At 38.7% G+C, this 22,768-nt stretch overlaps 2 protein-coding genes across 2 annotated transcripts in view; one reads left to right on the plus strand and one right to left on the minus strand.

The window, feature by feature from the left end:
* Positions 1-9,241: 9,241 nt before the first annotated feature.
* On the plus strand, positions 9,242-13,863 carry LOC112540412 (carbohydrate sulfotransferase 9-like). The gene is made up of 2 exons (XM_025165405.2): positions 9,242-9,383; positions 11,074-13,863. The coding sequence occupies exons 1-2, from the start codon at positions 9,290-9,292 to the stop codon at positions 11,883-11,885; spliced, it is 906 nt and encodes a 301-aa protein (XP_025021173.1). The 5' UTR covers positions 9,242-9,289; the 3' UTR covers positions 11,886-13,863.
* A 547-nt stretch (positions 13,864-14,410) lies between these two features.
* The window catches only part of XDH (xanthine dehydrogenase), a 55,587-nt gene continuing 47,229 nt past the window's right edge, over positions 14,411-22,768 (minus strand). Inside the window, exons 33-37 of the mRNA XM_007426187.4 lie at positions 22,557-22,671; positions 21,807-21,872; positions 19,852-20,040; positions 18,077-18,244; positions 14,411-17,234 (exon numbers count right to left, since the gene is read on the minus strand). Coding sequence (XP_007426249.2) covers positions 17,184-17,234; positions 18,077-18,244; positions 19,852-20,040; positions 21,807-21,872; positions 22,557-22,671 — 589 coding nt within the window. The 3' untranslated portion in view covers positions 14,411-17,183. The remainder of the gene's footprint in view (positions 17,235-18,076; positions 18,245-19,851; positions 20,041-21,806; positions 21,873-22,556; positions 22,672-22,768) is intronic.

Consider the following 22,768-nt stretch of genomic DNA (forward strand, 5'->3'; position numbering starts at 1 on the left):
TGGACTCACAACTTCTGCTCAAAGAGCAGGTAGCAGTCATGGCCAGGTGAGCCTTTGCACAGCTTCATGTTGTATACCAGATGCACTCTTTCCTGGATAGGGAAGCTTTACTCTCAGTCACTCATGCCCTAGTCACCTCCCAAATGGACTACTGTAACATGCTATAGGTGGGGCTGCCCTTAAAGAGTATCCAGCAGCTTCAGCTGGTGCAAAATGTAGCAATATGGGCAGTTATGTGTGCCCCAAGAACAGCATATGTTACATCTCTCCTCCATGAGCTGCATTGGTTACCAGTTTCCTTCCAGGTCCAATTCAAGGTGCTGGTGGTGGCCTTTAAAGCCCTACATGGCATGGGCCCAGGTTATTTGTGGGAAAGCCTCACCCCAATTACATCCACCCATCCCATCAGGTCTGGCAGGAGATGCATGTTGGGGGTCCTGTCAGCCAAGAAGCTTCATTTGACGGGGCCCAGGAGGAAAGCCTTTTCTGCCATGGCACCTGCCCTCTAGAACATCATTCCCCTCAAGGTGAGGTTGCCCCAACCCTGTTGGCCTTCCAGAAGGCCCTCAAAACTTGGTTTTGTCATTGGGCCTGGAGATCCGATGGAAGCATGGAGCCCATTGAATGGCTTTTATAAGTTTGATCGCATTCTTCCCAGACTTTCGTTATTATATTTTTAAATTGTCTTTAACTGTTTCAATGGATAATTTATACTGATTGTTTAGTTTTGTTTTGTGTACACCACCCAAAGTCACATGCCAGTGAGATGGATGGCTATATAAATTCAATCAATCAATCAATCAATCAATCAAGTAGGGATGTTGACACTTGTACTATTTCACCCACAGTGAATAAGTGGGGCTTTTCTGCTGCCTCTACGGGAACATTTGGGTTTCGATGGAATGATCTTTCTCAAAAGATAACCTACTTTTTGCCTTCAAATTATTCTGAAACAAATCTTCCCAATTCCAGGGCAGCCAAGTTGATTTGTTGTGATAAAAACATTAATGTCGTAGTATTTCTTAAGATTATAAACATGCACTGTGGCATAAACTTTGAGGGATCAGAACCTGTTTTGACAGATGCCCAAACCCCAAGAAGTGAAAGAGCTAAGATGCTATTTACTTTGGTTTAGTTAGGCATACAACTCTCATTTTATTTTTCTACTTAAAGTGAAATAGAAAATAAAATACATTGCAAAAGAATAAAAACATGCATGTCCTCATTTCAGTAAATAATACAGAATCAGACGATGAAAAAAGTCAAACAGCAATAAAATCTAAGGTCAGCAGTAGCATATTAAAATCATACTTTAAAAACTAACTGGAGCAAAAATTTCTCCCAGCTCTCAGTTGACAGGGAGGGTCATAACTGCAGCACCAGAAAAACAACCCATAAAACATATCTTGTAGCTGTTGGTCTGGCCTCACAAACGGATGACCTTTTTTCCCCCACTAAGTTTAATGGCCAGGCACAAGACAGCAGTGTTCCAAAAGACCTGATTTTTAATTTAAGGCTCTTTGATGTGTATACCTTGCATAGATCACAGCTGCTAGCCTAACTTGACCAGTAAGGTCTTCCCATGAAAAAAAGATCATACAAGAAAAACATTGGAGTAGTTTAGCTTTATATTTGATCACTTTTTCAAAAGAGGATCATTTTAAATATTAACTGCTGCTCAGCTGAGAAGAAAATGGTTAGATATTAATACCTCCATCTCTGTTGTATGGAGCCAAAGGAGCTTGTCTACACACAGGCTGCCAGTAAGAATCTATCTTAGCCTAATAGCCTCTTGAGCCAATCAGAACTTCTTAGTACCCTCAACAAGCAGTATAAAAACCGTATTTTTTGGTGGAGACTGATATTGCTGCTTGTGTACATTAATAATGAACTATAATCTATAAGTGCCTGTTTCTGGTTGTTTCCTTCTCAAAACAATTAGCTAGCTCTGTATGAAACAGATGGAAAGCTCTTAGCCTATAATGGGACATTTCAAATATTTTGACTAGCTGGAGAATTGCAGAGATCAAAAGCTGCTGGAACAGGCAAAGCCTTTTATCATGTTAGCCTTTGCTTATGAGGACAATGTGGTTTCATCTCTGACAACTGGGTTGGTGGCTCTGTGTGCGTACTGATGTTTGGGGACTTGCAGCTAGTTGAAGCATATAGGTTCAACCAACAGTCAGTACAGATCAGTGTTTCTCAACCTTGGCAACTTGAAGACATGTGGACTTCAACTTCCCCATGCTGGCTGGTGAATTCTGGGAGCTGAAATTCACGTCTTCAAGTTGCCAAGGATGAGAAACACTAGTGTGATATTTTATATTAAATGGTCACCAAAAAATGCCCCCCCCCCCGGCTCTCCAACATGTATCTTTCAGGAGCAGCTGCAGGGTCAGGATTTCAGCAACCTCCAGTAGCTAATAAAGTAAAATGGCTAAATGTCATAGTGGACCAATGACACTGCACAGCTGATGGTGATGCTATGCCAGGAGAAGACCTAGACAGCTACTTAGGTGATGAAAGGAGGAGCCTTGGAAGGCACCTGCGTGGCCTAAATGGACATGGCTTTAGTGAACAAGCAGAAGATATTCTGCACTTCACTTTGTCATTCCTGGCATTAAAGCCAAAAAGGAGATAGTGAGATTCAAGCTGTATAACACAATGTTGGGTAAGATACAGACACTGGTGATATCAGTAAGGATGGGATGCTGGATGATGAAGACTTTGCATTAGCAAATCCTCTTATTTTATTTATTTATTTATACAATTTATAGACTGCTTGACTTCCAATGACTCTTGGCAGTTTGCAATTAAGAGTAAAAGATCCTAATAAAAGTCATTCCATCTCATCCCTTGGTTGAAGAAGAAATTTGCAGAATTTGGGAAACGAGGATAGAGAAATAGGAAATATCTCCTTTGTAAACCGCCCAGAGTTACTTTTCAATGAGATTGGTGGTGACAGATTTATATATATATATATATATATATATATGATAAATATCCAGGCAGCGGCTGAATGCCATAGTGGTTAGAGCACCGCCTTTGATGCAGGAGACCGGGGTTCAAATCCTGGCTGGTACCTACCTTACCACTAGGGGGCCTTGGGCAAAGACCCCCTAACGCTTTACCTGCCTACCTCAAATATGACAGCGACATGAACTAAGAGAGCCATGCCAGCTCGGATGTTGCCCAGATTAACAAGGTCCACATCAGATGTTGGGGAACCAGGACAATCTGATGATAAGTGGGCTACTGGAACAAACCATACATGGATCAGACAAGAGAACTTGGAATTGATGGAATTCTACTACAACAGTAGACCTAATGAGAGGGGGTACTTCTAAGCTAGGAGTGGTTCCAACAGATCCCAGGAAAAACATCAGAGCTCTCTGTCCAGAAGAGTGCAGTGCTAGGAACAGCTAAGATACTGCACAGAACCCTCAAATTCCCAGCCCTTTGGTAGAGGACCCGAGATTGAGGAAGACACATACCACCCATAGGGATGAGAGGAGAACTTTTAATTTTTATATATTAAAATGTGAAATTAATTTGGGGACATATAGCAATTTTCAAGTGTGGGGAAGAACTTGATGCCAAATCCATATTGTGATGATGTACAACCCCACTGTTCCTTTCAATGTTTTCCTAACAAAAAATTATGTTAGGAATTGAGATGAAATAAAGTCCTCAGATTTGGATGAAGAAAGTGTATCATATTCACCAATCAAATCCTCTTTGAAATTCCTGTGGGATGTGACTTTAGTGCTTTAACCAAGCCTGGCATCATTCAAATATGAGCTGACTACAAGAGTCAGAATTTTCACCTCAACATTCCAGGAGTAGCAATCCCAAAATATCTGGAAGGCTGCTTAGGATAAATATATTGAGTATTCCCAACAATGTCCACTCTGATTCCTTCACTACCACTCTCCACCATCTTGTCCCCAGGAATCCCTAGTCTCCACTCCAACCCAGAATCCTTCCAAACGCTCTTCGCTCAGTGCTCACTCTTCCTCTCTGCTCACTTCCTCTCCATTCAGCAAACTTTCACTAGCTTCCTTTTACTTAAAAAAAATTACAAAATGTTCACTACTACCTCCTGTACCACATTCCCTTCCTTGGCACCATCTTAAAAAATGAATTTCAAATCAAAACTTTAGCTGACAAATAATTGACAACTGAATACTTACTGATTAGAAATCTAATTATAAAGAAAATGAATGAGTGTCCTTTTTTCACTTGGTTGTAACTTCTGTAGCATACTAAATATCAAATACCATCTACAAGCCTTGATGTGCTCTCTTCCACCAGTTGCCAGATGACTGGATGAAAGTGAAGATGGAAGGGAACTTAGAGGAATTTTCTTACAGTCCTGATGCCTTGATAACATTCCAAGCTGAGCAATGCCATCCCTCCATTATTTTCATACCATAATTACTGTTAAAAATAAACCCAAGAAACTAAATAATTCACAGAGATAATATCTGGCTTCTTTAAGGCTATTAGCAAGAAAACCTTTCTATCCAGCCCAATTCTAATATTCTCCTCTGTTCTCCTCCTCCTTTCATTGATGAGAATTTTGCAGCAGGGAACAGAAGAAAATATTGGTTCTTAAGCTGTTTGTTTGTTCACAAATAATTATCACTGAACTAAGACCTATTCCCAGGTAAGGATGTTAAATGATCATAACATACTTGACAATCTGAAGTGTTTTATTATGTTGAATGGAGGCAGAGAGTTTATGAGCGTGACAGGAAGGAAAAGGGTGATTCAGCTGTTTACAAGAAGTATGTTGTAAGAGGAAAGCTGCTTTACAGATCCACCATGAACTTTGATATATATCTCAGTTATCCTTAAGCCTCCCTAAGTCCACACAGAGACATGGGGGTATCCCCACCATGTATCCAGTAAGTAACATCTTCTAATGAAAACATCAAAGAAACACAGAAGAGATCATAAGCATTTCCATGGCAAAAGTAAGCACTTCCTTGTTCGCACAACAAGCCTAAAACTGCCAAATAGCATAAGCTTGTTGTGCAAACCTGGCCTGTGTCATTTATGGTTCAGTGTGTAATGCAAACTCAGAAAATTGTGGTAATATCAGGAAGGAGAGTTTAAGTTAATCATCCAATAGAAGAGAAGTTAATCATTGATAAATGAACATAACCATTATATGGCAAAGAGCCTTAGTTTATTACCTTTGCTCCATATTTTTTCAAATAGCTTGGTGTGGTTTATTTTGTTACTTCCCATTCTATTCTTGTAACAATTAGCTGTTTTCAGATGTCACATGTCTAGTACTTGCAGCTCTGGGCTACCATACTCTGGATGGCCACCAAATGACAACAAAGAGTTAATGTTACATGTCTTTTTGCTGTCATCTAGTGCAGGGTTCCTCAACCTCAGCAACTTTAAGATGGCTGGCTGGGGAATTCTGGGAGTTGAAGTCCACCCATCTTAAAGTTGCTGAGATTGAGAAGCCCTGATCTAGTGGTTGCCCGCATTTTTGTAGCCTCATATTTACAAAACGTCCACTCAGTTCACCAAGGCCCTATACACAAGACACTAAACCATAAACTAACCACATGGCCTTTGTTGGTAGTACAACCTAGTGTGAGGATGGTTGGCTACTTCATGCAAATACAGCCTAAATTTGTTATGAGATCGTGATTGTTTCAAAGTTACTTAGTGACTTTCATGGTCGTGTGAGCCTACATCTTCCCAGTTCTACTCCAAAACTACATTTGTTTTTTTATATATTTTTTTTTCATTTAAGATGTTAACAATAGTAAAAGATAACACAAACCAAAATCAAAGAGAAAGAAAAGTATAGAAAGAAGGGGAAAAAAGTGCAGAAAGAAAAAGAGAAGAAAAAGAAGAAAAAGAAAAGAAAACAAAAGAAAAATAAAGGAGTGACTTCCAATATTGTTTACAAGTACAAGCAAATGTAGCATTTTTTTCTACCCCCTTTGATATTACGTTACATAAATCACTTCTTCCCATCTCTCAACCCTTATCCATCCACAAATCCAAACATCATTAACCTTTCTGTCCAATATCAGCAAAAAGTCCATAAAGGATTCCCAGAACTTTATAAAAGTATTCCTTGTTTTAACCCGGATCAAACAGGTCAACTTTATATCTATTTATTATTTATTAATTCCTTTCTTTTGCTCCTAACATTCTTAATCTTTGCTTCATTGACATGCTGTTATAGGATTTGGTCTCCATCCAAATTTTCTTTCTCCCATCTGAGGAGTTTTTTCACAGTTTTTACAGCCCTCTTTTGTAAACCCAGTAATGAGTCATTACCAAGGTTGTTGTTCATCTCTTCACTTCTCATTTTAGTTAGTATTTAGCTTTAGTTTTCATCTCTGTATTATAGTCCACAACTTCTATTTTATTTTCTGGTATTTCTGCATAGACTGGGGTTTGTTTTACCTCTTCATTCTGTCAATGTGTAAATTCTTCCAAATTATTCTCCTTCACATCTTTCATTTCTTCTTCTGTCATTTTTGCAAATTTCTCTCCTGGCCATCAAATTCAGAAGTAGAAAACAGGCCTTTCTTTTCTTTCTTTTTCTCTACCTGGAATCTTTAATCCCCTCTAGTGTCTCTTTTCTGTAATTGCATAGTCTGTGTTAAATTTCTTTTGCTTCTTAGTTTTAAAAAATCAGCCAATCATCTCTTTCCTGAAAGATTAAACAATTTACGTTCCCATGAAGGTATTGTTTTGCTTTTAATTATTTCAAAAGGCTTAAAGCAAAGGTCACAATATTTCAAATATTAAATCAAATATTTCAAATTTGTCTGGTCTCTTAGTTAATTTTAAACTTTCTTAAATTAAATTTTTATCTAGCTTTTTGCCCTATACTTTGCATTCTTTAAATTCTTTAAATTGTTGGTTAATTTTTTTCCTTTATTCTGGAATGGATCACTCACCCGGTAGTTTTTCAGACTTGTTGCTTGGAAGATCTCTTTTAACTTTAAAACAGTTATATTCCAAAGGTGCTTAGAAAGTGAGGTTTGATGAACCCAGTGTCCATATAGGCTCCACTGTGGTTGAGAGCTTGATGGCTTTCCTCTTCTCCTGGTGCTCAAACCCAAGCCAACCAATATCCTGCAGTCTCCTTGCAAGGGCCAGCCATCCTGAGTGCAAGTGAATGATCTCTCATCTCTCCTTATCCATTGAGGTTCCATTGGTCTCGGCTTGTTGCCAAGTCTGTTGGTCTTGGTCACAGCGTCATCCCTGCTCTTTCAGAGACATCTTAGCTCGCCATTCCCTCACTCAGAAGCTCTCCAAAATTACATTTGTTATTTGGGTCATAGTTTCAGAGATATTTCTTTACCTAAACAGAGAAACAGAATGACCAAGGGCAAAAAAGCAGTGGGAGTAAGAGTGATTTTTGACTTGCTGCCAGCTTCCCCATTGAATGTTCTTGTGGGAAGCTGGCAGGGAGCATCAGAAGTCTTCCTTCTTCCCTCCCTCCCTCCCTCCCATATATAATATAGGCTTGCACCGTTTGCCACCCACTCACAACCCTCAGGAGAGCCCCAGTGAAGCCTCCTTCTCCTCCTCCTCAGCTGACCTGTGAGACTGCCTGCCACTTTGCTGGGGGGAAGGTGGAACAAAGGGACCCACAAACTGTGAGGAAAACTGTACCCCCACTCCCCATTCTGGCATGTCCCCAAGGGTTCCTCCCTCAAGGAAGGAAGAGAGTTCACCTGTTGACCACCAGCACCTCCCCACCAGCCCTACCTCGCCAGAAGGCATCCAAGTTGCTGCCTCATCCTTCCCTCAAAGCCCATTGCCATTAAGATATTTCAAATTTCTGCCTCATTTCCAAAGCAGCCAATCGCTGCTCATCTGTCAGGCCTTGTTGCCAGCCAACTGGGAGTAGGGGACACAGGGAGGTTGGAAAGAGGTCAGGGATACACCCATGATGATCACATGACCTGGGCTGACTGTAGCAGTGCTGAAGCTGCCAAAATGTCCCAAATTTCAATCCCATGGGAGTAATGAGTCCCAGATTTTGGATACATTCTGTAAGCTAGCCCATTTGAAGTACCTTGGTTCAAAAATTGTTGCCCTTTGATGCACCATTTTACCCAGTTGAAGGTTGCAGACATGAGAGTTTTAGTAGTATACAGATAGATACATAGTTGCAACAAAGTGCTCATTATGCATACAATTAAAGGTATTAATATGGGAGGGAGGGGGAGGTATAAAAATGCTAGTTGAGTTCTATTCGTGCAAATGGGCTTCCAGTTTGGTCCTTGGTATACATAAAAATATTATTAATTGGGTTAGTCAGCCATAGATGACCTCCGTGAAATTAATGGAACTTAAGAAAGTAATGATTAATTAAAGTCCTTTTTATTTTGATATGTCTACTTAAGTTATTCTTGTTCCTTGCTGTCTTTCTACACTCCTTCGTACTAGGTGAGTTTATATAGAAACTTTCTATTTCCATTAAGGGATCAACACACTGCCTCTACCAAAGTTTTTGAAGCTAGTTGCTTAAAGGAACATGGTTACTTCTTTGAAGGACTTGCTACCAAAAATCTCACTTGCAAACCAATCTTCCCTCTCTCTGGGCTCTCCGTACAATATCTTCCAGTTTGTCTAGCCATTCTCACTGAGGAAAATAAGAATTGTAATCCACCATATTTGGAAGGTGGCTGGCTGAGGAATTCAGGAGCTGAAGTCCACACGTCTTCAAGTTGTCCAGGTTGAGAAATACTCCTGTAAACCCTTTACATTTCAGCTTAGGGAAGCCATTGGGTCTTTGATCACACGGCATCATTTTGCAGCAAGGGCCCTTAAAGAGCATATTCAAGTAACAGTGGTCTCCCCAGAGGAAAGCCACAGCTCTCTGCTTCTGCCCAAGTTCTGACTTACAGAGAAAACTCTATTCCCTGGATTCATTTGTTAAAATATGTTGTCCTTCTTCCTAGATTTATCAGCGTTTAGTCACACATTGATATCTGCAAGTAGTTTGCATGAGTTCACAAGATTTGAGAAAAGGGGCCTTTTTGTTGAAGCTGAATGTGGTTGTGTTCAGAAATACAGCGGTATAGCATGGAATAGGTTTTTTTTCCTTTGATTGTTGGTCACAGCTATATCAGCAAGCAAAGCCCAGGCATGTTCAAACAGTACTTTAACCTTATTCTCATATCATTGCAGCCCAGAATAAACATCCAAGAACATTTTTGTGGACAGTACTTCAAATGTTTTTTTGTCTGCTTTCCTTAGCAGCTGTCCCTTTGGTCGGACAGACAAGATAATGCGCTTTCTCCCTCGAGCCATCATCTTAACTTTTCTAGGCTTTATTTCCCTGTTATGGTGGCACCATCTTCTCTCTACACCTCAGCAGCAAGGTAAGATATCTCTCCCATCCCTGATCTGAAAGCAACACTAAGCTGCCTCACCTAGCCAAAGACATTGTTCCAGTGCATTACAGAATCTTTTCTTTCGTAATAATTTAGAATAGGGGATTTGGGCAAATGCATATCTTGTGTCCATTGCATGGAACCCAGCAACCCATTCTTTGCAAATGTTGGGGGGAAACCCACACATCGATGTTATCTACAGTACAGATCTAGATAGAATTCATGCTGTTTTAACTATTTTTGCTTTCTTCCCAAATTCTGGGAAATGTAACTTGGTGAAAAACTAGCAATTCTCTTTTTAAAAAAAGTGTAACTAGCATTCACTCACCAAACAATAATCCCCAGAGACTGCCAAAGAAAGGAACTTAATGTTGAACTATTTGGTGTCTGCTGGTAATATACCATTGGTATTGGGGTGTCCAAAGCATGTTTTAGGCAACGTTATGGGTTTGTGTTTAACCTTTCTATAATCTGTCTTAAATCTCTGGAGAAAGCAGGATACACAACCTTCAGAAAGAAAAAGAATATAAACAAACAAACAAACAAACAAACATTCCCCCCAGCTCCTAGTCATGGCCCAGAGATGTTAGACTGACCTATGATTCAGTTCAGTGACTGCATGCACGCAATATGCTTAGCCTAGTTATTGAGTTATTTTCTAGGTTCAGATAATACACTAAACCCTAAATTAATAACCTGGGTTGGGTTCACACAACATGCTCAATTGTGAAAAAAAGAAACCCTAACCAAATAGGATCTTTAACTGACCTGGTTATGTATGTTGAAGAAATATAAAATAGGCACCTTCCTATGTTCTTAGAATTAAGATATTTAGCAGGTGTCTTACAATGAAGGCCAGTGAAATTTTAATAAATTTTAATAAATTTACTAAATCAAAAGTTAACTGTCTCTTTAACAATTATGGCTTAACTGGAAAATCATCTCTTCAAAGCTGTAGTATTCTCTTTCTCTTTTTATACAGACAAATATCTGTTATAGTTTATTAATAGTGGCAATGAATTCTAGGAGCATAGGATTAACTTTAATGACCTGGTAACACATAACAAACAAACAATAGTACTAGAGTAACTTATACTCAGTTGTTTCCTCCTCTTCCTTTTCAAAAAGTATCTTAATAATATAAAAAATGTAATTTTACTGCTCTAGGATAGCATTGAAATAAACACATCCAATAGGTATTTATATCACATGTTCATTACTTGATTAGCAATTGGTGGAGGAGGAGAAAAAATGAACAGCAACCCCCCCGCCATGCACAGCTAGCACTGTGCCTGGGGTTTTGCATTACCCTTTGGGGAAGGCAGGATGTTGAATGGGGTCTGTGTCAGATGTGGGTGGGGCCATATGACATATATGGGAGGGGACATGGGTTTGGGGTCTTTTTCTAGTTTGGTGTAAGATAAAGTTGTTTTGGAAAAAGCTATGTTAAGCCCATATCAAATCCTATAAAATAATTTGTGTAAGTTGCTTGTCCCCAAAAGTCAGGGAACAAAGTTGCTGGTTATTCAGTGGCACAATTGGCAGAGACTACAAAAAAAAGGGGAGGCTTGCAGTCACAAGTGTCCCTATGGCCACAAGACCCTTGTTAGAACTAGAGGGACAAATGTTATCATGCAGCTGATTGAACATGATAACTTTTCCCATCCTATGCTTACAGACCATCTGACCGTCAAAGAGGAGATTGATGTACCCCTCACATTTGATGCTCTGCTACATATTCAACAGGTCAGAAAAAAGACATTGCGGTCTTTTTGCAGGAAAAAAGGCAAGCTCGCTAAACTTCCTCCTACCCAACAGGAAGCTTCCCAGGCACTCTCTTCTATTGCAGTGAATAACAAACTGAATTTCCTGTACTGCAAAATACCAGCTACTGGGGTAGAAGAGTGGGAACAGCTGTTGGAACTGATACTGGAGAAAGAAAATGTCACATTGCAGGTGCCTGTCCCTTATCACCAGGACTTTGGTAATGAAAAGGCCTTGAGTGAATATAAGTTGACATCAATGGAGACTCTGCTTAAAACCTATACAAAAGTGATTTTCATTAGGGATCCTTTCCAGAGACTTATTTCTGCTTATATGCATGGGTTAGCAGACAATCTAACCTTCAAAGAGTTCATTCACTACATCTTATACAGTGGGTCCAAGAATGCCAGTGTTGAGTGGACACCATTAGTCAAGCTATGCCGTCCATGTCTTGTTCAATATGATTATATCATAATGTATGGGTTTCTGGGCAATGAAGTACACTATTTGATGCTCCGGACTGGATTTCCAGATAACATTCAGATGCCTGAGTTCATGGACTCCAAGCTTCAGTGGACATATAACTGGCTAGAAGAACAGATGTTCAGTGAATTATCCCTTGTGCAGAAGAAAAGGCTTTGCCATTTCTTTCGATTTGACTTTGCTGCATTTGCCTTTCCCAGAAGTTTGCTCTGGGACCTTGTTTGCATTTCTGGAAACAGTTAAGACTACTTTGGCTAGAAGAATGGATGAAGAGGTATATAGTCATCAAAGAATAATGCATAGAACTGAACTGATGAAATGAAATCTCAGGCTCTTACAGAATGGGGACCTACAATGCTGGTCTTGACATCCGGTGGAAAAAAATTCAGTAATGTAACTATGTGCCTTGTAAAGAAGCACTTCCTTTTATTGGTCCTGAATCTTCTGAATCATTCACAGTCCATTTTTTTTATTTTATGTTCCTCAATAATCTGCAAATATTAGCACCTGACCGCTCATCCCTAATTCCACATCATTTAGAAACAAATGAAAAGCATTGTCTGGAAAAAGAGCTTTGGGGAAATCTCACTTTTTACATTCTCCCATAACCAATGTTCATTCTAATTTTTGGTGTGCTGTGTGTGGAAAAAAAATGTTTTGTACAGCTTTTCCCAAACCAAGCACACGAGTAAATTACAAATACATATAATAGTGACATGTTAAAATATTTACATATTTCTTAGTTAAAATATAGAAACTGGAAAGTATAATAGTATGTCATGTACACACTTGAAAGTTGTGCCTTCAAGTCATTTTGACTCCTGGCAGATGCCTCCTGCAATTTTCTTGGCAAGGTTTTTCAGAAGTGGTTTGCCATTGCCTCCTTCCTAGGGCTGAGAGAGAGGGACTGGCCCAAGGTCACCCAGCTGGCTTTGGGCCTAAGCCAGGACTAGAACTTGCAGTCTCCCAGTTTCTAGTCCAGCTCCTTCATCATTACACCAGACTGGCTCCACACATACAAGCTTACAGATTAAAATATAAACTGGCTAGTCAGTAATAACTGATAATTGCAATCAATATTTTGTAAACATTTAAAGTTGTTTCTTTCTCTTCTTCTTTTGATATTGTAATGAAAGAATTAAAAAAAAACAGAAAAAGAAAAGCATTATACAAAAAGCATTTAGATAGCACCCTCTCTTTCATTTCCCCCCATTCTTTCCTCTTCCTCTGGATGTATTCTGAACTTATTTAAACTTTAACTATGATTAATTTAAAAATTGAAATGTATACGAAGTTAACAATGATTGTGGACCTTGTGCATTCCAAAATTCAACAGATATTAATTAAACCTTTTTTGGAGGGATAAGGGAAATAAATTAAACCTGTTTTGGAGGAAGGTGCTCCTTTGTGCCCAGGAAGATCTGGGGTCTAGAGCAGGTCTGCTATCACTGCAAGGCTGGGAAAGGGCATCCTGTCTGCTCTCCCAAGCAAAAGGCACTAGCTCACTGCCTCAGCATAACAGAAACCATAACTGTTTCAGTTTTTTCACCAGATCTATGTTCTACGTGCATGTCTGTTTAGAGCCTTTGGTGGTAGATTTTTTGAAAGCATTTTGAAAGTCCAAGAATACAATACCTATCCTATCAGTCCTATCTACTAGTCCTCCATTTTTGGCTTTGGGGGCACATTTAGAGTTTTGAGAATATCCAAAATGGAGCTCTTGCAAAATGGCTACCATGGGAGATATAACCAGTTGCAAAGCACACCCTTAGGAGAACGGCCAAGCAGATTTTTAAATAGGTGCTGGGCTTCATCAGTTAGCCAAGCAAAACACTTCTTCAGATTGTTTTGCACCACTCTGCTCTGCAACAACACTGGAGGGGGGGTCTGCAGCATATTTGTACTACTGTTGTTAGTGCCATTTTATTCGAGGAAAACCATTTGGGGGGAACAAAGAGCAAGCTGGTGATTCAGTGTCTCAAAACTGCCAACTTGAAATGCCACCATGTTTTAGCATTAACATAACAGTTTCATCACTTTCTTTTGGCTCAGGTTTGGTAACTGGGGGCAAGAAGCATCCATCAGGTGCTCTAGATTTTAATTGCTTGACAGATATTTTGAATAAGAGGAATGATGCACTGGTGTGTTGCACTGGTTCCCATGTAATCTTTTGAATTAGCACCCTTTGAATTCTTATATTTTCCATGTTACTCTTTTACTTATTGTAGAATAGAGTTATATTCACACATTCCCTTCTGAAATATCTAGAGGTGATATAAAAATCAGAAGCACTGTAAATTTGACTTTTGAAATATTGTATGTGGAGGAACAGCCTTCTGCACAGAAGCAAGATATTACTGGATCTGATGACCATTGAGACCTTTTCCAGTTGTATGACTGGATGATTCAGTGGTGATATTAACTAATGGCTCATATTTGGTCTCTACATTTTGGCAACATCTAAGCAATAGAATCCAGATTGGAGTTGTGTAGAGAAGACATTTGATTTCCAGTGACTGTAATCCTCAGGGATGAAGGCAGCTTTAGCTTCCCCAACATACATTTTGTGAAATACTTTTTCCGATAAAATGATGTTTGATATTCATCTTTGGGAATGGGCAGGGGGAGTAAAGTGCTGCATTTGGCGAGGCCACTGGAGAGGAGAAAACCTTCTGCCTTTCAAGGCATAGTTGTTCCTGGCAAATATCCAGAAGGGAGAGAAGCTATGTGTACACTTAGTCATCATAACATTATGTAGAAACAACAAAAGCATTTTAAAAGCATATTTATTTTTCAAAATGTTTCATTTAGAACAGATATCCAGATTGATCATAAAAGAGTAACTCATTCAGAAATGTCTGTAATACAGTTAAAATTAATCTGCATGATTCCTGGAAAAGTAGCCTTCTTGTGAAGAATCATTAACGACAAGATGTTACTAATAGCTACTGTTTCTTTTGCAAAATATCATACAGCAGATACATTTAATTTGTATCCTTGCTTAGCATCGCATTAGGTAAGTATTACCGACTTTGTTAGCTTTTAAAACAGGCCAGTGACAACTTTTTCTGTCTCTGAAACTGGGAATCAGCCAAGGGATGGGGTTTTCACAATGAATTCAGTGAATAAGAAATAAAAAAGTAGGGTTTCAAAATGATCTTCTTTTTCTTCAACAAGGCTTTGAAGATGCCTCATAAAAAAACACACCCCACTTCTTAAGACTGAAGTGATACAGCCACGTTACTTTCCTTCATGTCACTCCAACAGCCTCATCCAACACTTTCAATAATCAGAAAAGGTTCTGTCCATGACTTCAGGCACCGGGTGTCACCAGAGCAACATCAAATGCCTCAAGAATAGTGTCACTTCTATGGTGCAAAATGCCTGATTGAGGTGAATTGCAGCTGTAGGACTAAAGGAAAATCTCATCCTAAACTGTAATGCAGCGTCATTGCCAAGGTCAAACCCAGGATGGTGATAGATCCCAGCTGCCACCCCTCCCCCCCCAAAAAAGTGGAGGCAGAAGGAAAAGGCAGCAACTGATCACTGGCCTAGTAATACACAATGATTTGTCCCTCTCATGCATCAAAATTAGAGCAAGTAGTGGAGTCAGGACATTGACAGCACTACTGAACAATCAACCCATTTTCTTTCTTCCATCAGAACACAAAATGGTAAGTATCAGCACCAAATACTAAGTATTATTTTGGTAAATGACGAACAATAGTTGCAACCAATGTATTTTACCTTATTATTAAACAAGTACCACAAAGACATTTAATACTCAGCATGGTTGTACCGTATTACTCTACTGAGCAACCACTTGGAAAAGCAACAGGTCGGATTACAATTTAGTCATACTTAGGGTACACCTATTAATGTAATGGGAATTATATTAGAAGAATGACTGCATTTGGCCCATTCAAGGTTTGGATTGTCAGTGCTCATGTACGTACTCACTTTTGACAGACTCATTTCTTTTGTTAGAAATCAGTAAAATATTGTATGTTCTTATTTCTCTGTTCTAGGAACACACACACTGCTTTCATAGAATTTTCTTGGTGTCAACAAGAAACTGCATCCCAAGAGCTCAAGGCAAAGTCCAGATCTTTGAACCATTTCCTGGTTGCTGAACATTTGGAAATGAGTTGGCATTAATTGACATTGGTTCAGACCCTAAAAGGCTGTAAGGAGCTATATAACACAAGCAGCACAATGGGATTTGACGTGGGAGGAATGGAGTGCAAGGGAGTTATATGGTGAGCTAAATGACTTTCAAACAGTTCTAGTATATTATGAACTGACTCATCTTCAGGGAACAGATCCTGCCAGTTTGCCAGGACCTTTCTCCACCTGTCATAGTATGGCCAACTTCCAGGATTCTCCCCATTTCTCTAATATTCTAGGGCACCTTAACTCATATCTATAGAAAATATGTTTACATTTACAATATATTTCATTTTCTGTTATTCATTTTAAAATTTATGGATTTTTGGACATATTCACTATGAGTACAGAATGCAATAATAACAATAACCCTAAAAAGGCTTTAATAGCCTCCACACAAAAATAGCATAGCATAGAATGGATAAAAGGAAAAAAAAATAAATATTCATGTAGCGGAGTGTTTGGCTAAACAAACACTACACTGAACAAACACTATATTGCAAAATATGGGAAGACAGTACTCTCTAATAAGCCTCCACAAATTGTGCTTTTGTGCAATCCCACAATTCTCAGTTCAGCCTATCCATTTCTTGACAAAACTAAATTGAAGATAATGCACCATAAGTTGTGAGAAAAACAGCTTTCTATGGAATATAGGTTACTGATATCCTGTATATATCTACTCAAAAGTAAGTCCCACTGAGTTCAATGGACCTTAAGCCCATGGAACTGGGTATTGGATTGAAATGGGCCTCACATCTCCTGCCTGGAGTGATTGTCTCACTCTGGCTAAGGGGACAACTCTGATTTTACTCTAGTGACTCTGAGAGAACAGGAAGCTGACAGCAGAGGCTGAAATTGCCTCTCTTAGCCATTAAACTACTTCTTGCATCCTTAACATGCAAAAGGAAAATGAAACAGGCGCCTCTCCTCACTGTCTTACCATCTTCAGTCATCCATCCAAAAGATTAAGGAGAAATGAGATGCGATGATGATGATTAATTGGTTGCATCAAATCAGCTAAAGTAGCATTTCTGAGGCTGGATGCCATGATTGCACTTGAAAAGTGAACATATACATAGATTATGTTTTCCTGATCTTTGCTGCAAGCTTAAATGAACCATAGCAAACTTTCTGTTCACAGAAAGAAAACTCATTTTCTCTCTCCCTTTGTTACATTTACAACCCAGCAATAATCCATCAACAATAACACTTTTCTTGGCCAACAGATGATTCTACAATTGGATTGTGAAGATTTATCAATCAGCAGGGTAGACGTGGCATACAGTTCTGGTTTCAGCTTAGAGGTGCTCTTTTGTTTTGGTCCCTGGAGGCAAAACCAGTTTAATGAGTGGAGATATTTTTTGTCTTCATTCACACTCTCACAGACCATGGTTTGAAAGTTCCTGGTTCAGCAGATGGACACTAAAAAGTAGAAAATGAGATGAGGACAAATTATACATGCTTTGGTTTCAAATATCTGTCCCTACTCCCAAGTTTGATATTTTCTAGAAATGCTAAGCTGTTGTAGAATACAACACATTTCAGATTTTCATATCAAACAGCTTCAATTTCTGGCATTTCCAGGTAGGGCTAAAAATAGATTCTGCCTGAAATCCTGGAGCATCAACAATACTGGGCTTCATGGGCCAAGAGTAATTTTTAAGGATGAGTTAATTTTGCTTTCTCTTAGTAATTTCTGCAGCTATGTTGAATTCAATTCATCAACCTTGAAACATTTTTTTTTAAGTTGCACTAACAATTGTATGAATTTTGGTGCATATTTCTCCAAACATACACAATTTTGTTTGTAATTTTACCCAATGTTTGAAGTTTTTGCAAATAATTTTTGTAACAAAATGTATTGTGGTACATTATTTTCATTAATATCTGAATTTTTAATGGACTTTTCCTTAATACACATGACTGCATTGGTAAACTTTTCAAAAACTCTTATTTCAGAAAAAGTGTAATTCAGTGTACTAGCTAAGAGACTAAGGTACAAATCAGATATCTTTGGTTCAAATCTTGCTTCTCCCATGGATTCACTAGGAGATTACTTTATAGGCTTAGGTCTGCTGTGAAGATTCCCAGATCATACATTCTGAACCCTTGAAGAGCACCATACAATTGTTAAATGTTGTGATTACTAGATGTTAGGGAAAGCCATTGCCAGTGAAAATTATTCAAAGCTGGCTCCTAGTTCATGATAATCTAATGATCAATGAATAATATTGCAGAGGAGAAAAGGAGATAAATTAACTTACTAGTTTTGTGAAGGCATCAACACAAGCATTACGTATTCTCTCTGGAGTAGCTGGACTGTCTAATCTGAATGGCTCTTTCAATCCAGATTCTTCCCTTGCAGAGACAATTGCATCTTTGATGGCATAAAATACGGAGGCTGCTAAGAACAATGGAGGCTCACCCACAGCCTACGGAGATGAAAGGGTATGCAGTGTTGCATCAACAACTTATTCTCAGCGTACAGTAAGGTGCACATATCACATATACTGATTCACAATTTCACTGGACCACATACTGTGAAATTACTAGGTACAGTGATGGAAAAATGTTATCTTTTGTGCATAATTTGCTGTATTCACTGTTGTACTGTCTTGTATGACATCACCAGCTAACTTGCAGATGCACGTTTTTTTGCACCTTTTATGTGCAACTAATGAGGACAATCTTGTAAGAGAGTGGATTTGGAGAAGATAAATGGTCCCTGGTCATATGGAAGGAGCTTCTTGGTAGGACTCATGACAGCACTTCCTTCCTTTGCCTCTTTTCCTTTCAGCCAGGCTTTAGTGCTGGACATTATTCCTATTCAGGCTTTCATTCTCCACATAAGAAGAATCACATGAGGATAAGCATGGGATCATGTTCATTGATCCATTCCCCTTCCATCATAATCCTATAGTTTGGATCTAGTGTCCTCCATCCATGTGTTATATATATCGGGAGCAACATGTCCATAGAAGAAAACCTGCTTTACTCATATAGACTCCAATTCTGATCACGCAGGGAGCTACATTTCCTGGGAACTTATACTAGTACAGCAGGTTCCCTGCTTCAGAGATTTCTTTCCCAACATGCAGTGAACCATCAGAATTGAATAACTCCAATGTGATGGAGGCAACATGAATCCACCTTCACTTTTACAGAACTCTAATTGTGTGGGAAGGAATGCCTGAAGAAGACAGATAAATCAGTCTGTTATAGAATAACTCCGAATACCTCCAGAACCAATAACCAGTGACACTATTGATGTCATATAATGTTTAATTAGAGAAAGTAGGTTGGTAAAACACATTAGACTAAGCTCAAATGGAGTTGTATAGTTTGTGGTTCAGCATGTTGTGTGAACCAGACCATCATATTGAGCCATAATATGGCTTAGCTGCTATCTACAATATTTTGTTAAGCTGTATTTAGGATTTTAAGCGTTCTGTGCATGCAGCCAGAGAGTAAGTAATTAGCGGAGAAACATTTACAATTTAATAATCATTCTACAGCCAGTAACACAAGTAAACAAAATGAGCAATTCCAGATCATCCTACAGCAAGGTCATTAAAATGTTTTAAGGCAGGATAATATGGAAGAGATAAATAGAGTTGATAAAACATAATATTTACATTCCACAGTGTAGTTGTATGAAAATCATTACACACTGATGCTCCAGCTAATACGTTCTGACTCAGCATTCCCCTGGCCTATAATGCTACCCATTTTTTTAAAAGCCTGTTTTAGAATGGTAGATGCAACAACAAAGAGAGAATGAGATAAAGAAACCAAAGCAGAATCACAAACAGAAAGGGAGAAATAAAGATACTATATTCTGCAATCTAGTATAGAATTAGTCCAGCGGTATCCATGAGCTAAAGCAATCAAAGCAAGGTCCCATGTTGCCAATTGTAATGAAATATCTGGTGTACAGAAAACATGAAGAACAGTGTTCTGCTTTGTATGCATGCTTAATACATTTACTGTAACTCTATTTAGCAAAGTGAAGAAATTTATTTCCCGATGACACACTTACCTTAGATGAATAAATGGCTTTCCTGTTTGGACAGTCCCGGAGAAGAGAAACGTAGAACTCTGACGGAATGTCGCCAAATGCAGGGATTTTGTACATTCCAGGCCCTCGGGTATACAAGTTGCCTTCTGCGGAATAGCGCAGCTCCTCTAGGGTAAACAGGCCAGTTCCTTGGACAAATGCTCCTTCAATCTGCAAAGGTAAATCAAGTCCAAATGAATTCTTTTCCCCCTTGATAACAACTAAAAGACTAAATGGGAAGATTTAAAACCAAACGTCGTACAAGTTCCTGCGTGCGTGCTTGGGCCAGCTTCCTAAATGCTTAAGACTGCAATCCTATTCCCATGTCCTTGGGAATAGGCCCCACTGGATTCATTAAGATTGTGTGGAAGCCCTGCCATCAATCCAAGAAAACTGCTCAGTCCAAAGGATTCAGAGCCAGACTGCAATAGCTTAGCGCTTAAGAAAAACGGTTTTTGCAGACGCTTATGTAAGTTGCACTGTACGTTGCTTAAATGAGAAGCAAAGCAACTGATAAATAGTACAATAAATTTATTGCTTTATCATCTGTTGTAAGCAATGGTTTAAAGTTCATGCTTGCTAATGCCTTTGGACGTTATACTAAATTACATTAGCATTAAATGCCAAGTTTGAAGGCTCAATGGACCTCCTCTCAGGTATGGCCATGAAAGGCAGATCCAAGTGGTCTGAACAGAAGCTGACTCTGAAGTGCTTTCAGAGTAAGCATTTCAGATAACCCCCTCTCCACCACTTCCTGCCCTTTACTCTAAGTCGGTATGGTTGGCTTCCCTCCAGGGATCTACATGCTCCAAGGAAGTCAGTTTTGCTACAAGCTTTTGCACAGCCAGAGTAAAGGTTTGCAAGATCCTGGCTCATATACATTTGGTCATATATGCATATGCATTCCTCCTGCAGACATTTACACTGAACCTGTGAATACTACAAGGAAACTTGTTATGTGAGTAATGTTGGCAGAAAAAGAGATTTATCCAGAAGACATGCATGGTGAGTGGTTCAATTTAGATAACACCTGAATGGGTCTTGTTTCCAAACTCCAAACTGTAGTTAATCTAAATAATTGTAGTTATTTAGAACAATAAGCCAGGATTGTAAATTTTGAAGGTGGCTTGTTTCCCAAAATCATAGATAAGGTGAATCAAAACTGTTGATCTCTTCCAGCGATAGGTGAAAACCATGAGGAGCCAGAGGCTCATACTAAGATATAGTTAATATTAAATCCAAACTAATATTAGATCCAAAGATTATTGTCATATTGAAGATGAAAGAAGCAATGTTAATTTATGGTTAAGAACATGAAACATAAATGTAAAAGTCCTGGTAAACAACTTTTATCTACAAGAAAAACAGCTGCAGTTGATGTTTGGAGGGCACCTAATATAATAAATATAATAAAGTAAAATGTTAACCAGTAGGAGTTGTAATATTGCCACATATTGAATATTTGCCAGCTCAAGTATGCATATATGCAACCAGATTGTATGACTAAATAGTGGATTTGCAGCACTATATTTAGCTGGTAATGCAGGAAGCCTCATAGTTAGGCCACATATCTGAATTCAGTAATTTAGGTGAATTGCAGCACAGGTTAAAATGAAGAAATGAACTCTAAAATAGAAGGTTCTGTCTCTCCAAAAGATGTATTTTCTGAAATAAATGTATACTGTAATGAAGTGACTTGAAGCCATCAGACCGTTTTCTTTTTTTCAGCTGGCACAAATATATGCATCATGTGCAAAAACACTTGAAGGCAAACACAAGCTGATAATAAATTAGCAATTAACAGTTTTCCATGTTAAAAGAGTTCATAGTACTGCTGCTGTTTACCAAGCCTTTTGCTGTTTATTAACCAATTTAATCTGCCTGTCTGTAAATACATTTATTTTAGCTTCACAGAGTAGAGAACTTGCACTGCTTACCTGCCCTATATCTATAGCTGGGTTCAGGCTGGTGCCAACATCCATCACAATGTCAGTGCGAAGATTCTAAATATCAAAACGAGTAAAGGCTGAGTAAACACAAGGCTGACCACACATTATTAACGAAATATGGATGTCATTTGACTTGATGTTTTTATAAGTTTTCTAGTCTGTGTTCCATAGAAAGGAAAAGTTTTCATCTGAGCTGGAAATGTCCAGGTCAAAACTCAGCCTAGATATTGATTTACCAAGTTGCCAAGGCAACTCTCAGTGTACCTTCAAGATCCCAATCTCAATACAATGCCATACAATACTTAGTGATTTAAAAAGTTATTCTGAACTACAGAATTAATTGCTTTGGGCAAAATTTTGAGTCAAATAGCTGGAGCCCTTTGGACTTAAGTGTCAAGATGAGCTTCATATCTGTGGAAATCTACCATCACTATGAAATCAATGATCAAAGCAAAATTAAAGATATAGAAGATTATAAAAATTCCACCATAAATTTAGAAGTGGTTTTGCCAATTTCATACCCAGATGAATCCCCCAAAAGCAAAATACAGTAAGTAGATTTTTTCAGATCTACATAGCCCTAGTAAAGGATAAACACAGAGAGAAAGATTTACTGAAGATCACACAATGAAGTCAAGAATAACTCCTCCATTAAATTCACTCCTGATTACTATATAGAATGTCCCTCTATACATCAAAACAAAGAAGTGTTTTTAACTGTTTAGTAAGTCTGCTTGCCTTGTGGTCACCAGTCAAACAGTCTATCTCAACCTCAGAACAAGCAACACCATAGGAGAAGTAATGGAAGGGCTTTCCGGCATTCTTCGAGAAGTCATAGCCAACATCAGGAATTCTTAACAGAGAAGGAACAAGAGGAGGAAAAAATACAAAACAGCAGAGGTGTTATAAGGTACAAAAGGCAATGCATAAATCAGTGTATGGATGTGGTC

This window comes from Python bivittatus, unplaced genomic scaffold (assembly GCF_059951505.1).
Source record: "Python bivittatus isolate LINGU-HERP-01145 unplaced genomic scaffold, Pbiv_v1 ctg000020_np1212, whole genome shotgun sequence".
Taxonomy (NCBI): domain Eukaryota; kingdom Metazoa; phylum Chordata; class Lepidosauria; order Squamata; family Pythonidae; genus Python; species Python bivittatus.

Excerpts from the sequence above, each read along its gene's own strand:
- LOC112540412 (XM_025165405.2), top strand. The coding sequence starts at position 9,290 with ATGCGCTTTCTCCCTCGAGCCATCATCTTAACTTTTCTAGGCTTTATT. Across the intron at positions 9,384-11,073 it reads CTCTACACCTCAGCAGCAAG|ACCATCTGACCGTCAAAGAG; the intron begins GTAAGATATCTC and ends CTATGCTTACAG.